The sequence below is a fragment of the Cervus canadensis genome, chromosome 20 (assembly GCF_019320065.1).
Source record: "Cervus canadensis isolate Bull #8, Minnesota chromosome 20, ASM1932006v1, whole genome shotgun sequence".
Lineage (NCBI taxonomy): Eukaryota > Metazoa > Chordata > Mammalia > Artiodactyla > Cervidae > Cervus > Cervus canadensis.
This window is the reverse complement of record NC_057405.1, coordinates 49,896,162-49,912,773: the sequence shown is the minus strand read 5'-3', so window position 1 is coordinate 49,912,773 and position 16,612 is coordinate 49,896,162. Positions and strand designations below refer to the sequence as shown.

Here is a 16,612-nt window from a genome sequence, read left to right as displayed (position 1 = left end):
GTCTGACTCTTTGCAACCCCATGGAGCCTGCCAGGCTCCTCTGTCTGTGGAATTCTCCAGGCAAGAATACTGGAGTGGATTGCTATTTCCTTCTCCAGGGGATCTTCCTGACCCAGGGATTGAGCCTAGGTCTCCTGAATTGCAGGCAGATTCTTTTACCACTGAGCCACCAGGGAAGCCCTCAATAATTCTTAAGGTCTGTCTTTGCACCAGTTACTATGCAAAGAGTACGGTAGAAAAGAGATTGTAGGCGCAGACAAGCAAGTGTCAGTCCTTTCAAGAGGCCAGTGGGGAATGAAAAATCAGTAAATGTAGTATAGCAGTGCCTGCTTTATAAGCTTCTAGTTAAGTGTAAGTAAATATCGTCTGCATATTTACAATATTTGTCATAATGTCATCATCTGCATGACATTAGTACTTCTTTAAAGTGAATGCATTTTATTATACCCAACCATAGTCCTAACTGAAATCAACCATTGGCCTTAAAGTGTCCTAACCATTCATTCTTTCAGTTTCTTCATCTGTAAACTTGTATTATAATAATAATTATCTTTCTCACAGTATTTCTGTGAGGGCAAGATGATAGAAAATTATACTTAATATTTTTATAAATATAAAATTTATGTAAAATATAAGATTACCATTAGCCATGAGCTCTAGTTTTTATATATTGAAATAATAGAAGTTATAGGTTTTTTTACCCTATTTTCTTCTCTTAAGATAAATAATAAATCTCCCACAACACATTAGCAGAATGGAGTACTTAATTATTTTCATAGCTGCTTTTATCAGTTAGAATACTGTTGGCTGTAAGAATAGCAAATATGAGTAGTCTCAAACTGACTTAAGGAAAAGAAGATGTGTGTGTGTGCTAAGTCGCTTCAGCCATGTCCAGCTCTTTGTGACCCCAGGGACTGTGTGTGGCCCACAGGCTCCCCTGTCCACGGGATTCTCTAGGCATGAATACTGGAGTGGGTTGTCATGCCGTCCTCCAGAGGATCCTCCTGACCCAGGGACTGAACCTGCGTCACCTACAGCTCCTGCATGGCAGGCAGATTCTTTACAGCTTGAGCCACCAGGGAAGCCCAAAGAAGATACATCCTCTTAAAAAAGGATAGGTCCATGGGTTGAGCAGGCCCTAAAGGTGACTGAGTCTTCTGTTTAATAATACTGTTCCAGACCCAGGATCTTTCCATCACTTTTCTCTGCTGATGTTTTTGGCTGCTTCTCAAATGTGTTCATGCTTCCTTGTTCACAGTTAATTGAGAGATGGAAAAAATACTCCCTGCTTCAGCAGCCCAGAGCATGCACCTTTTCTTTACCCTGATTGGGCAAGTACTGGCCATGTGCCTGTCCCTTGCCACAAGCTCTTGTGAGGGTGATACTATAGGCTGATTAGTGTATGCTAACCAAAATTATTCTTGGAGGTGGGGTAACCTGCAATGTTACATGAGAGAGAAAAAGAGATGAACATACTGAACAAGTCTAGGCTTTTTTAGGAATAAAAACAGAGAGGAATGAATACACAAAACACAATATATCTATCCAATGGAATATTACCTGTTAGTGTTAGTAAGAAGGAAGGTAGGACTGATGCATGCTATGACATGAGTGAAAATATTAGGCAAGTTCAAGAAACCAGTCGCATATGATTCCATTTATATGAAATGTCGAAAACAGACAAATCTATAGAGAAAGAAAATAGACTCTGGTTGTCAAGAGTTGGAGGTTGATACGATGGAAAGATAGTTAGGGTACAAGGTTCTTTAGGGGATGATGAAAATTCCTAAAATTAGATTATAAAGATGGTCACAAAACTTTGTAAAGGTATTAAAACTATTGAACTGTATACTTTAAGTGAGTAAGCTTTGTTATGTAAATTCCATATCAATAAATCTGTTAAAAAGAGAAAAAGGAATGAGTTCTGGGAATGCTAACAATAGAATCCCTTACTTGAATTAAAATATATAGTATTAGGATATTATTTTCCTTCTAGGTCCATGGGACAGTAGGAGAACCCTGGTGGATTTGGGTAGAAGATCCTACAAATGATCATATTTATCATTCAGAGTATTTCCTAGTTCTAAAAAAACAGGTAAATATGTCTATGTGACTCTATCCTTATTTTGTTGCTGTCATTGAAAAGAAAATATAAACTAAATAATTTCTGTTTTTCCCTGTTTCTCTATAATTTCATAATGCCATTAAAGCTTTATTTATTATGTTTTATGGTTCTATTTGGTTTTAAAAGAAAAGAGTGATTAAATGTCATATATTCAATGTGATTTTCATTTGAGAAATTGAATTGTAATTTTTCTAATGGTTTAAGGCATAGATTCCAGAGGGGTAGAATGTGTCAAATGGGTAGAATAAATAAAATTTTTTTAATTAAATAAATAAAAAATAACTTCAGGTGTTACAAAGGCACAGTATTAAGACTACTGAATACATTATATAAAAGACATTCTTTTTTAAAAATTCCAAAACGAAGACTCAGTTTGAAGCAATTCACTGTGATGCTCCATTCATAATTTCTCTTTTTATCAAAGAGAAACAAGGTTTAGGCCTGAGTGGACATCTATAGAATTTTATAGCAATATTTTATTTTCATTGCATTTGTGTTCATGATTATCTTTTTATTTATGCCAAGTATTATTCCACTTATGGTAGTGAAAGATTTTTTTTTTAAATATTAAATGAATAATTTGGTAAACATTATGAAGTTAAGTACTTGAATGAATGAAGTTAGGGAAATTCTGATAATGGGTTAAATTAGTGACTTGATAATACATGATGATATGCATATGTAAATACTATAAATTGAGCATATGTTTTTCTTTCTATAATATCAGATGTCCTCAGAGAATGACGTCCTACAAGTTTCTGAAGTATCTGAATATCTCAGCTATTTAGAAATCCAAGATATTTTCTTTCTCTTTAGTACACATTGCTACAGAAACCATTGTTTTTACAAGAGAATAATAAGGCCCCTTTGCTACTAGAATAACCATATTCATTTTATACTTTATTCCACACTAGGTCATTAGTAAAGAAGCTCAACTACTGGTATTTACAATCCCTATTTTTGAGCCTTTGCCTTCCCAATACTACATCCGAGCGGTGTCTGATCGATGGTTAGGAGCTGAGGCTGTATGTATTATCAACTTTCAACATCTGATTCTACCAGAGAGACATCCTCCCCATACAGGTAACATGTAGAATAGTAACTTGAATTTTCCAAAATTGTTGTTTTCATTTCATGTTGAAAAGTATCTATGCTTTAAAATTGTCTGAATCTAAATAAAAATCCATCTTATTTCTCAAATATAGTTTGAGAAGAGACTTTTCAAAATCAAATGTAGACCCTAATTCAGGCCTTAATTTTTTTTTTTTTTTTTGAGTTCCAAAAACATTAAACTAAGCCTCGACACTCACTGTTGCTGTATTACTGTGCCCTCCTCTCTAAATCATTATGATTTCTCAGAAAATAATGAAATTGCAATATCTATTGATCTATTCATTGAAGAAGACTTTTCTGATTTTCTTTCATCAAATAAGCTTTGTGATACCTAGAATCTCAAAATAAAATAAAATGTTTGGTGCTTTATTTTTTTGATTAAAATATAGTTGATTTACAGTGTTGTGTCCATCTCTATGGTAGAGCACAATGACTCAGTTATATATACATATATACACTTTTAATATCTTTTCCATTATGGTTTATCACAGGATATTAAGACTAGTTCCCTGTGGTATACATTAGGACCTTGTTGTTTATCCCTACTAAATGTAATGATTTGAATCTACCAGCCCCAAACTCTCAACCCACCCCTCTCCTTCTCTTCCTTCCCTTTGGCAACCACAAGTCTGTTCTCTGTGTCTCTGAGTCTATTTCTCTTTTGTGGGTGCTTTAAACATACGCTACCAACATCACTACTAGGTCTCTCTGCTTGCAGTACCTGATTTTAACATGTATTAATGTTATATTTTAATTCTCATTTAATCCCTTCTTTGTTGAGTGGATAAGCATGTATTACCTTATTTATGTAATTAGCTGATTTTCTGACTACATTTTTAAATGCAACAAATGTACCACCATGACATATCAATTGATATTAAAAAATACATGATGTAACCTCAATGATTTCCAGTTCTGTGTGGATCCAAGTTTATATACAGGCATTCCACTGAGCTCGAATCAGCTAGGAAAAATCTTTGTATTTTACAGAAGTAAAACACCTAAATTAACATTGTCAGTAAATGCTGAAATGTTTATTTTTTTTTAGTGTTTTTTAAGAATATGTCTATGCTTTGATTGGCATTACAAGTTAAGACTTCCTTTCTTCTTGATTTTCAGTGCTACAAAACATATCAGTGATTGTAATCTGGTATAAGAAACATATAGTTAGTTCTTAATCAATTACCTATGTAATAGAGTAGAGCAGTGGGACAGTGATAATATTTTAAAAATTAGCGTTTTAATTTTAAATGCATTTTTTGAGACGAAAACTCTCCATACTTTCCACTTTGAAGCTGTACTGTGAAGATCCAACTCAAGATACAGACCACCATGTTCCCTTCTTAATTTTTTTTCCCCTTCTTACTCACTTCAAATAAGTAGAGTCATACATTGACATGAATCAGCCATGGATTTACATGTATTCCCCATCCCGATCCCCCCTCAAAAACCACTACAATATTGTAAAGTAATTAGCTCCAACTAATAAAAATAAATGGGGAAAAAAAATAAATAAATAAATAAAAATAAAATAAAAAATAATAGTTTGAAAAAAAAAATAAGTAGAGTCATACTTCATGGAGTAATCCTGAAATTAGCTAACTGATACCTTTCTGGTTTATAGGAAAATGAAATGACTGTCAGGTTCAAGGGTATCTAGGTATAACTTTATTTCTCTAAATCATTTTGATTTTCTAATCTCCTGGACTTCTAGTCTACCTGATGATTTACAGTTAAATCTAGTTTCTTTCCATGTTTTCTCAGCACAGTTCTTACTTATCCAGTCATGCTCTGATTTAAAACTCCCGCCCAAGTTTCTTCTTATTTTAAGTTCATGTTAGTTTGCATTGTCTGGAACAACAGTGCCCTCAACCACTCTGTTTGTTAACTGTTTTAACAAATGAAGAGTTATTTGTTCTTAGTAAGTGTTCTAGTACTACTCTGCAAATGGTTTTCCTCCTTCTGCAGGTTGGTATAGATTTAGTTTTCTTCTAAAACATGCATATTTTCATATACCTCTCATTCAAATCTCTTTCCTGATTGGAAGATCATTAGCGCTGTCTTAGAGGGAGCTCTGCCAGAAAAGTGTTTAATATGTATGTCAATATCATAATCGTGGTAATGGAGGGGGAGGGAAATCTGTAACTAGTATATAAGAATTGGTTAATCCTTTTTTCCCTCTAAAGAATTAAGGATTATTATAATTTGTTTCAAAAAGACAGTATTTTATGATGTGCATGTTCTCCAGTTTTGTATGTACTTGTTGAATCTTTGCAGAATTACTGGATCTTCAGCCTTTACCTATCACAGCTTTGGGCTGTGAAGCATATGAAGCCCTGTACAACTTCAGCCACTTTAACCCTGTGCAGACACAAATATTTCACACGCTGTATCACACAGACTGTAATGTCCTACTTGGAGCACCCACTGGATCAGGAAAGACTGTTGCAGCTGAATTAGCCATTTTCAGAGTCTTCAACAAGTACCCTACTTCAAAGGTCAGTTGGAAACAATCACCTGTTTACATTTAATTACAAAACATAATTTATAATCTGTAAATTAGCCAGTTCTAAATATAGTGGCAGGACTTATTGAATAGATTTGCCACTCTCTTGTGAGTTTTCCAGGGGGGCCCAGATCAACATATGAGTAAATGGCCACAAGAAAACTTATATTAACACTTTGGAGTCCTTTAGTTAGATTTCTGATGTACTTATTGGTGCTCACATGTCCTTTCCACATTGTAAGATACCTATAATTCATAGGAAATTTCATTGTAAGAAATGTAGTTCATAGCCATCCTTATAAGAAATATAATGATTCATAATCATTAATCATAATCAAACCCTTTGGCTGTGAAGGAATGCTAATACTTTAATAAATACAGCTTGATTACGCACAGGAAATACCAAGGCAGCTTTTATTCCACATTTCTCCAAATGGCCATGCTATTATTAATGTAAAATAATGTGTCGAGTCAAATAAGTGTTGATTTTAAGCTTTCTTTAAATGTGAAGTACTCTCAGAAATCTTTTTTTCTAAAAAAGTCAATTTATTTGTTATGATTAGAATTGTGTGCTCTTCCTCATCATGTGTGATTTTAGAAATGTTTTAACTTCCCTTTTCAGTGATTTTCACTTAGTAGTTAATCTTCCCTGCTTAGCTTTATGTTTTCCTACTCTTCAGTTTATTTTGTGGCTATGGATCCATTGAAAGTGAAAAAAAGTGAAAATGAAAGTCACTCAGTTGTATCCAACTCTTTCCGACCCCCTGGACTATAGCCTGCCAGGCTCTTGTGTCCATGGAATTCTTCAGGCAAGAATACTGGAGTGGATGGCATTCCCTTCTCCAGGGAGTGTTCCCTTCTCCAGGGGATCTTCCCAAGCCATGGATCAAACCCAGGTCTCCCACATTGTAGGCAGATTCTTTACCATCTCAGCCACCAGAGAAGCCCAAGAATACTGGAGTGGGTAGCCTATCCCTTCTCCAGGGGATCTTCCCAACTCAGGAGTCAATCCGGGGTCCCCTGCACTGCAGGCGCATTCCTTACAAGCTGAGCTACTAGGGAAGCCATTAGGAGACAAATTAACACAACCGGTAGAGCTCTGTTCTAAATTTGAAACATTTTATAAAGGAAAGAATTTTTTTCCAGTAAGTAGTCTGTATGAAAGTTTAGATTATTAAAGACCAGGGTTTTTTTTTTTAATTTGTTTTCTAAATTGTAGAACACATAAAATGTATGACTGGCATTGGCGTCTTCCATAAAATCTGTGTTAAAATTTAAACAACCAGATTATTTACCTTTATAATTTCAAAATTAGTAGCTTTTTTCATGAAAGAGTTATAACTTATATGTAATTTATTATCTCCTAGTTTTTTAAAAAATTTTCACATTATGTTAAAGGATAATTTCATTCTGTGACAACCAAGAGGGGTGAGATGCAGTAGGGAGTGGTGAGGAGTTTCAAGAGGGAGGGTGCATATGTATACTTACGACTGATTCACGTTGTTGTATGGCAGAAGCCAACACAATATGGTACAATATTGTAAAGCAGTTATCCTCCAGTTAAAATAAAAATTTGTAAATGATATTTTCATTATAAACTACCTAAAGAAAATACTTTCTTTAAAAATGCTTTTTAAAAAATATTTAAAATTTTCTATGTCAGTATTTTTATGATTTGTTACATTCATGTCTTACTTTGGATAAATGTAGTTTAAGCTAATGACAGTTTTCCATTAATTTAAAATTTTAAGTCTTTCAGTATTAAAAAATACATTTTTTAAACTATGCTTATATTTTGATAAAATTTTATTAAGTTTACCTTTATTTGAAAATGATGTCACTATTTTCATGAGATTTTTTTGCATCCCCATTTTAGGCAGTATATATTGCACCCTTAAAAGCCCTAGTACGTGAACGAATGGATGATTGGAAAGTTAGAATAGAAGAAAAACTTGGTAAAAAGTAAGTTCTTACTTTTTCAGAAGATATGCAATGAATAATTGAAAAGGGTCAACAAATAAAAGATTTACATAAAACTGTTGAATGCTTTTAAATGATTTTCATTTTCTTTTTATTTAAAGGTGTTGTAGTTAAAATGTTATCAGTATTCTCACTTGTTTCAAGATTGAAAAATGAGAGCCCTTAATTTACTTATACTTTTATTTGGCAAGAAAATTTTCTCAAAACTTTAGATTCAAAAACAAAAGAAAAATAAGATATGTCTCTTTATTTTTCTTTCACGCACTTCAGAATAACTTCCAAAAACTGCTTAGAAGGCATTTTGCATGTAAATAATTTACTGAAAAAAGAAAAAGAAAATCATTGAAGAACATGACTTAAAAAAAGTGTTTTTTACTATTGACAAGGTTACTTATTATAATATTTTTTAATAGCAAAATTGCATGTAACCTGAGTGACCACTGGAGCATCACTAAATACACTATGACACATTCACACAGTGCAAAATATGGTCTTACTATATGAAAAAAATGAATTCTATAAACATGGATTCTATATACATGAAAAATAGATCTTCCAAGATACTGTTTAAAGAAATGTTTTTAACTTAAGTATTCCCCTTCTATTTTTAAAACTTGGTGAAGAATATAAATATGTGTTTGTTTTAGAATGAGAATCAGGTGATGAGAATATCCATGTTGCAGAGACTATTTACTATATATATAATATATATATACGTACTTTGAACCATACAAATATATCACCTATTCAAAATAGTAAATAAAATGTAAAAAAATAATAAAAGGAACTAAAAGCTTTGGGAATGCTATCCTTGGAGGAACTAATCTTGATTTTTTTTTTCAGTTCTTTGAATGTCAAAACAGATATAAAAATGATTTAGGTAATAAAAATGACTACCTAAAATTTGGAGTTAGCCTTCAATTTTCCTTCTTTCTCATATTTGCCCCAACTTACCTTGTGTCCTTATATATTTGAACTCGCCTGTAATCTCTAGACAATTTCGACCTAAGAAAAGAAATGAAGCTTAAACACAATCATATTCTTAATGAATGCCTCCTTTTGTCTTAATAAGTTAACACTTTCCCTCATTAGAAAGGTGTTTATTCCAACATAAGGAGGAGGTGTGAGTTCACCTCTGTAAAATCACAAAGGGTGGAGACTTTGTAAACATAATCAAAACAAAGTTTGATACATATGCATTCTATGCATATGTATGATTCTATGTACATCTGCATAGAAGTTAGATTTCAGTGATTTGCTTTTATACATTCTTCATTTCATGGGAGGAAATCATCTTAGAATCATTAAGAAATATCTATTTTGGACTCAAGTCAGAAAATTTCAGAAATCAAAGGGAGATAAAGTAGTTTGAGGCATGATATAATTTTATCTTGAAGGCCATATTTTTGCTTTTCTAAGCTCATGTGTTACCTGAAAATTTAAAGGGATCATTTTTATTCTTCTCCAGAGTTATTGAACTGACAGGAGATGTAACTCCTGATATGAAATCCATTGCCAAGGCTGACCTTATCGTGACCACACCAGAGAAGTGGGATGGAATCAGCCGAAGCTGGCAAAATAGGAACTATGTAAAGCAAGTCACTATTCTCATCATAGACGAGATCCATCTGCTGGGTGGGTACCACTGCATCTGAATCCAGTATACAAACTTGGACTCCTCATACCTGCAGCAGCTAGCATCAGGACTTGTTAAATGATTAACTTCCATTATTCCTCTTTCTTAGGGGAGGAAAGAGGCCCTGTTCTAGAAGTCATTGTATCTCGAACGAATTTCATCTCATCCCACACAGAAAAGCCTGTTAGGATAGTTGGACTATCCACTGCATTAGCTAATGCCAGAGACCTTGCTGACTGGCTCAATATTCGTCAGGTATGTGAAAGATTGGTAAACCAGACATTGCATAGTATGGGTCTGGGCCTTATTAAGGAGGCACTAGAATATTATAAAGTATGAAAACTGGAAATGGTTTCTCTCTCATTTTTACTCCAGATGGGCTTGTTCAACTTCCGACCATCAGTACGCCCAGTTCCACTGGAAGTTCACATTCAGGGTTTCCCAGGTCAACATTACTGTCCTCGTATGGCTAGTATGAATAAGCCTACATTTCAGGGTAAGCTTCAGATTTCCTGGGATGAATAACAACCGTTTTGTATGGTAGCCTTTAAATGCGTTCTAAATGTCGTGAGCTTGTTTGAAAGGGTGGTGCTGCTCCAACTTCTACAAATATCTAGAACTATTTACCTTAACTGTTGAGGAATATTAATATATGTTGAACTGACTATTGAAAATTTGATTTCATAAATGATAATGTCTTCATGGTAGAATAAATGTATGTAGTCTAAAAAAATCAAATTATTCTTAAAATTAATTTATTAAGGTATTATGATAGTAACTTGAGTAAATGACAAGTAGAATATTTATTTTAGACTCATAATATTAATTTTTATCAGGATCATCTGAAAAATTTCATTACTTTTTTTGGCTATGTATCTGTTTATGTTTTATTTTTTGTTTTTCCCTTTCTAACAAATTAGGCAAGCAGGAAAGATTTAAGAATAACACTCCTATTTTATTGAAACATGTTTTCATGTTTAGGCTGCATAAGGAATATTTATTATATCAATTAAAAATAACCTCCAAAATAAATTCTCTAATGTGAACTGCTGTTGATTGTGAGGTGACAGTTGTGAGGTGACTTTTTAGCTGCTGTAATTAGCCTTATGACAGAAGCAAAGTATTGATTGTGAACTGGAGACCAATCTTGGCAGTTCAGATTATTTACACCTCCACAGAAGCATTGTACAAAATCACTAATGAACAATAAATCTGCCGTGAGCTGTTCAGCCACACCTGTTCTTGCAGCAGCAAAAATCCATTAAATGTTTGAGGTTTAAAAAAGAGGTAAATTCATTCATTCATGATTATGTGCACCAATGATACCAATATTGTACTAATATGTGTATTTTAAATGTGTCTCTAATATGATTTATCAAAGCATTACCATTTGCATTCTATAAATTCTGATCAACTGTGAATGTGTTAATTTTTCATAGTATGTTTGATAGATTGGTTCCATTTAAGGAATGACTGATTCCAAACCAGTGATTGAAACGAAGCATTTTATATTATGTAAATCAATAGTAAATTAACTATACCTACACTTCTCTAAATATTGCATAAGTACAGCAGCTATCCTTGTAAACTCTTTATAAAGAGACCTGTAGTGGATCACTATATTTCTTTGAGTTTGCATTTATGATTTTGTGGTAGCTTTATTTCTCACTCTTAGGTATAAATATAGCCGAGGTCATGTCAACATTTCCATTTATGAACCTTGTTCTTTTAGCCCATAAAAAGAAATTCTGCAGCTCACATTTCAAACAAGAAACTACAAGGAAGTTGTACTTTTTAGTCTAAAAATTCCTAATACCTCTGACTGTTTTAAGAGACCTATGACACATAAATATAAATCCTCTTTGTGCCATCTTATCAGTATTTCAGAACCTATGCATAGCAAAGAAACTTCAACTCCAGTTAAGTCAAATGATTTGTGTGGCTCTTTAAGTAATATTTTTTCAGGCTTATTACCCAATTTTCAAACTATCATCTTCTGTGTGTCTGCTCCCTATGTGCCATCACTCAGACATGGATTCAAGCATGGTATTTTCTTCAGCTCCCTTCTGCTTTCTCTTATCTTCCCACTTGAAACCTTATGCTTACATTTGGGGGAAAACATTTTTCTGACATATCTGATTAACTTATTGATACAAACTCACTTAATTTTTCTATCTACTGGTAACAGTAGATACCAGTTACCAGTAGTACTGGTAACAGGACAAAAATAAAAGGAATTTTTTGTGGCTTTCCTTCAACCCCACCCCACCCCCAACCGCCCCCGCACCCCTGCTTCAGATCTTGATTCTCTCTCCAGACCCCAGGACCAACTAACTCTGCAATATCATTGCTTAGGCAAGCAGAAACACAACTCAAAAATAGAAAACCCAACCTAAGATTTAGTATCCATCACAGTTGTATCCATATACAGTTGTTTATGGAGAGTCTCAGCTTTTAAGTCTCCTCCCTTGGCAGGTTAGAATGGAACCAGGAGTCAAGACAGTTCAGTCTTCCCTGTCTTGGGCAGAAATTTCTCCTAAGTAGAGACAGCTACCTTTCCTTTCCTATCATTTATCCAGTATAATGTCAGAACCAGGTAGTAGCTCAGATAATGCTAAATTTCATGACCAAATTAAGAATTCAATTAAATCATTTACATCCTTAGTTTTCATGCATTTATTTGACATCCTAATGAAATTCAGGGTCTGGTTTAAGTGGCTTACTGTCTTATTTTCTACAATTTTTCAACAGCAATTAGAAGCCATTCTCCAGCCAAGCCTGTTTTGATATTTGTCTCATCAAGACGTCAAACTCGTCTTACTGCTTTGGAATTGATAGCCTTTCTAGCTACTGAAGAAGATCCAAAGCAGTGGTTGAATATGGATGAAAGAGAAGTAAGCAACATATTTTAATTCTACTTCTTAATACCTGTCAAATTAGTGTGTATTGTAGTATGATAGGAATTACATAGATAACTATGTTTAGTTTTAATCTATTTATTACCGTTGCTGTTGGTTAGTCCTAAGTCATGTCCAACTCTTTGCAACCCCGTGGACTGTAGCCCACCAGAATCCTCTGTCCACGGGATTTCCCAGGCAAGAATACTGGAGTGGGTTGCCATTTCCTTCTCCAGGGGATTTTCCTGGATCAGGAGTTGAATCCACGTCTCCTGCATTGGCAGGTGGATTCTTTACCACTGAGCCCCCCAGGCTGTCCATTTATTACTGTATTTCTCCCTTTAACTTCATCACCTATGTATATTTCAATATTTGGCTAAGTTTTTCCATAATATTTGAGTGTTCACTGCTGTTGAAATTCATAATCAATTCTGCAAAATTAACTTTGTATCAACTATATAATTTGACCATCTTCAAAAATTTAGAAAATACTGATAAGTATGTAAAAATTAAAAGCCTGTTATTGTCCTTTAAGTAATAAGCATCACTAAAATGTTTTCATATCTGCATAATTCTATTATATGACTATTCTATTTTTCTCCTATAATTAAATAATCATTCATCTTTATTATTATAGGTTTTTCTTTATTTAGAGTTATTTCCTGAGTACAAACTTATAAATTTAAAATTAATGGTTCAAATAATGTAGCCATTTTTAATAATTTTTCATACACACTGATAATTACTTTCCAAAAGGGCTGTACCAATTTTGATTATGCCTGTTGGTGTATGAATTGTCAGCAGTGTATGAGAGTAACAGTCTCACTACAGGCTCACTTGTTGTAATTTATTGTTATAGATAAAATGTTTCTTGTTGTAGTGTTTTAATGTATGCTTTAATTTTTTTGTGGTTGAACGTTTTTTTCCATATATTTAATTTTATTCTCTTTTGTCCCTTCATTCCTCTGAGCTTTTATCTGTTGCAGTACAGCATTTTTCAAATAGATTTGGGTGGGAGCCTTACCAAATTGAAATACCGTATACACATGCATACACCCCTAAAATTTCATACAGGCATACCTTGGAGATACTGTGGATTGTGTTCCAGGCTACTGCAATAAAGCTAACGTTGCAGTAAAGCTAATCACACAAAATTTTTGCTTTTCTAGTGCTTAATAAAAGTTACATTTACACTATACTATAATCATTTAAGTATGCAATAGCATTATGTCTTTTTTTTTTTTTCTCTCTTTTTTTCTTTTTTTTTTTTTTTATTAGTTGGAGGCTAATTACTTCACAACATTTCGGTGGGTTTTGTCATACATTGATATGAATCAGCCATAGATTTACACGTATTCCCCATCCCGATCCCCCCTCCCACCTCCCTCTCCACCCGATTCCTCTGGGTCTTCCCAGTGCACCAGGCCCGAGCACTTGTCTCATGCATCCCACCTGGGCTGGTGATCTGTTTCACCATAGATAGTATACATGCTGTTCTTTTGAAATATCCCACCCTCACCTTCTTCCACAGAGTTCAAAAGTCTGTTCTGTATTTCTGTGTCTCTTTTTCTGTTTTGCATATAGGGTTATCATTACCATCTTTCTAGATTCCATATATATGTGTTAGTATGCTGTAATGTTCTTTATCTTTCTGGCTTACTTCACTCTGTATAATGGGCATTTAAAAAAGTACATAACTTAATCTATTATAAAAAGACTGTATTGCTAAAAAAATTCACTGACATCATCTGAGCCTTCCATAAGTAATAGTAATATAGTAATAGTAATCATAATAGTAATATCAAAGATCACTGATCACAGATAATCATAACAAATAATGATGAAAAAGTTTGAAATATTGAGGGAATTGCCAAAATTTGACACAGAGCCATGAAGTGAGCAAATGTTGTTGGAAAAATGGTGTTGATAGACTTGTTCAACATGAAATTGCCATAGACCTTCCATTTGTAAAGAAAAGATAAAGCCACATTATTTGCAAAGCACAATAAAATGAGGTATGCCTGGTATGAAGCATGTCACTCATGAAGTATGTTACTTTTTTCCATATGTATGTGTTAGTTATATATACATGTATTAACCTTTCATCTGCTTTATTAGTAAATTTTGGTAGTTCAGTGAGTGTCCTTTAGTTTTTTCAAATGGCAGTGCTTGCATTTTATGTGAAACAGTCAGTTAATGTGATTCTTTGTGATTCCTTCCAATACTTCTAAATGTAGGTATTCCTCCTGTCTCCTGCCATAGATTGAGAGATGGTGATTTTTTCTTTCTTACACTTTTCTGGTTTTTTAAAATATGTTCCTAGCTGGAGTTATGACTGAAAAAGAGTAGGTGAAATCAGTGGCACAACTGTTGCGTCATCTTCCTTCCCCCTGCACGTCTCCCCTTTTGCATCTCATGTAGCCTGAGGAGCAGTGAACACAGCGCTCCTAGCCTGCTAGAGCCGGCCTCAGCGGCCACGTATCCCTCCCCGTCCATGTCACAGCGCGTGTAGGGCTGGATGGCACTGTGCGTATTACAGTCATAGGTTAACGCTGGTTAACTAGCAACAGTTAATATTTCAAGATGTTCTTATGTAGGACCACAGATGACCTTATTAATCTCTAATAAGTAGCAGAGCCCAAAATTAACTTCATGTAAAAGCTATCACATGACCCATGAAGTAGGGCGAAAGCTATCATTTATCCTTCAAGTGTCATCATTACTCCTTGAATGCGATTTGTAGGCGTATACAAGGTGTATAATTCAAGATAATTTAGAATCAAAATAATTTTGTCAAAAGTTCCATATCCGGTGTTATTTACTTATTATGCCCAAATAATGACCCTGTTGTATTTAAACATTTTCTTGACTTAAAGGAAATGCTGAAAAGTAGATGTATGAAATATATACCTGTATACAGTTTAGTTTATATACAGCATCTGTCTAGCCTTATTTTCTTTTGGGTTTTGGTTTTTTTCCTCTTGTGTCTTAGCGCTAGCAGTGTTCCCAATGGAGACTTTCCTTTGAAGTCAGGGTATAAGGTACCTATTTACATTTGGGGATGTGTGCTCAAAGCATATTTATATAAGAACTATGCCTTTAGCACATGTGTGACTCGCATGAACCTCAAATGTGAATCTCATGTGCTCTCCCCAGCTGCAGTTCAACTCTACTATTCTTTATTTTTCATTTAAAGGTGTGAGACCTTAGCAACTCTGGACTGCTCACCATTGTATGAAACTACTTCCCTGTTTTGTTTTGTTTTGTTTTTTTAATCAGCAAAAAATCGATCACCAAGGCTCATTAGAAAGTACAGAAATTACTTACATGGTTTTTGCTGTTTCATATATTTCATTGCTAAAATAGGCCAGTTGGAAATTATGTCATTTCTGGACATATTGTTTCACTAAGCCCATCTCAAGAATAAGACAACCCAAGCTTTGTTTTTATTCTGGCCACTGAAAGCCATCACCTTTAAAGTCAAATTCTCTGAGGGTTTACAACTGATTATTATGCAAATTCATCTGATTATACTAAAACCTACTATGAAGTAGGTTTTCATTGTTGAATCCTCTAAATAAATTAGGACTTTTCAAGACTCTAAGTTTTGTAAGGGTTACTCTCCATGGTATCCCGGCCTAGACATTTGGTGACCCCTCCTGTTGCTGCTCCTCAGTGTCAGGTTGGTGTTCTGTGGTAGGCCATGAGTACTCTGCGTAGGACTCGAGTGTTGACTACTTGAGCATTCAAAGGAGGCAGGGTAAGCATGGGGGCAGTTATCCTGGCAGCTCTAGAGTAGGGAGACCCTGTGGAAGACAGGAGCATCAAAATAGTTCTTCAGTTGAATGGTGTGAAGTCAGGAAGTGTCCCTAGATGTGGAGGTGGGAGGGGATGGATTCAGGGGAGAGAGGAAAGAAAGCTAGGGCAAATCTGAAGAAGATGGAGAAAGAGAAGGTGACCAAGGAAGAATATATGTGTACTATTTTGATTCTCAGCAAAGACAAAAGAAATTATCCAACTAGATTCTTAACCCAGTAAAGCCTCAAAGTAAAGTATTAGAAAATATCACTGATGTAAAATCATACAGCAGAATGAGAAAACTCATTCTGTAATAATAGTAATGTTCTTTCATATTTACCATTATGAAGCCTCCTGCAGTGATTCCAAAGGTGGGCGGGCATGTGCTGCTATGCATCTTGGATTTCTCAGTTGGATAGCCACCACTTCCACCATTAACCCCAAATGGTTGGGTCTTGCATCACTCTCTCAAGCTTATTGCAAAATTCAGATTTAAATTGAAGAAAGTAGGGAAAACCTCTAGATCATTCAGGTACGACCTAAACCAAATCCCTTAT

General features: G+C 34.4%; 1 protein-coding gene across 1 annotated transcript in view; it reads left to right on the top strand.

Annotated features, from left to right (window-relative positions):
• Window positions 1–16,612, top strand: part of ASCC3 (activating signal cointegrator 1 complex subunit 3) — a 255,303-nt gene that overhangs the window by 208,253 nt on the left and 30,438 nt on the right. Inside the window, exons 23-30 of the mRNA XM_043439337.1 lie at window positions 1,997–2,095; window positions 3,040–3,208; window positions 5,516–5,736; window positions 7,621–7,706; window positions 9,193–9,359; window positions 9,470–9,615; window positions 9,736–9,856; window positions 12,112–12,254. Coding sequence (XP_043295272.1) covers window positions 1,997–2,095; window positions 3,040–3,208; window positions 5,516–5,736; window positions 7,621–7,706; window positions 9,193–9,359; window positions 9,470–9,615; window positions 9,736–9,856; window positions 12,112–12,254 — 1,152 coding nt within the window. The remainder of the gene's footprint in view (window positions 1–1,996; window positions 2,096–3,039; window positions 3,209–5,515; window positions 5,737–7,620; window positions 7,707–9,192; window positions 9,360–9,469; window positions 9,616–9,735; window positions 9,857–12,111; window positions 12,255–16,612) is intronic.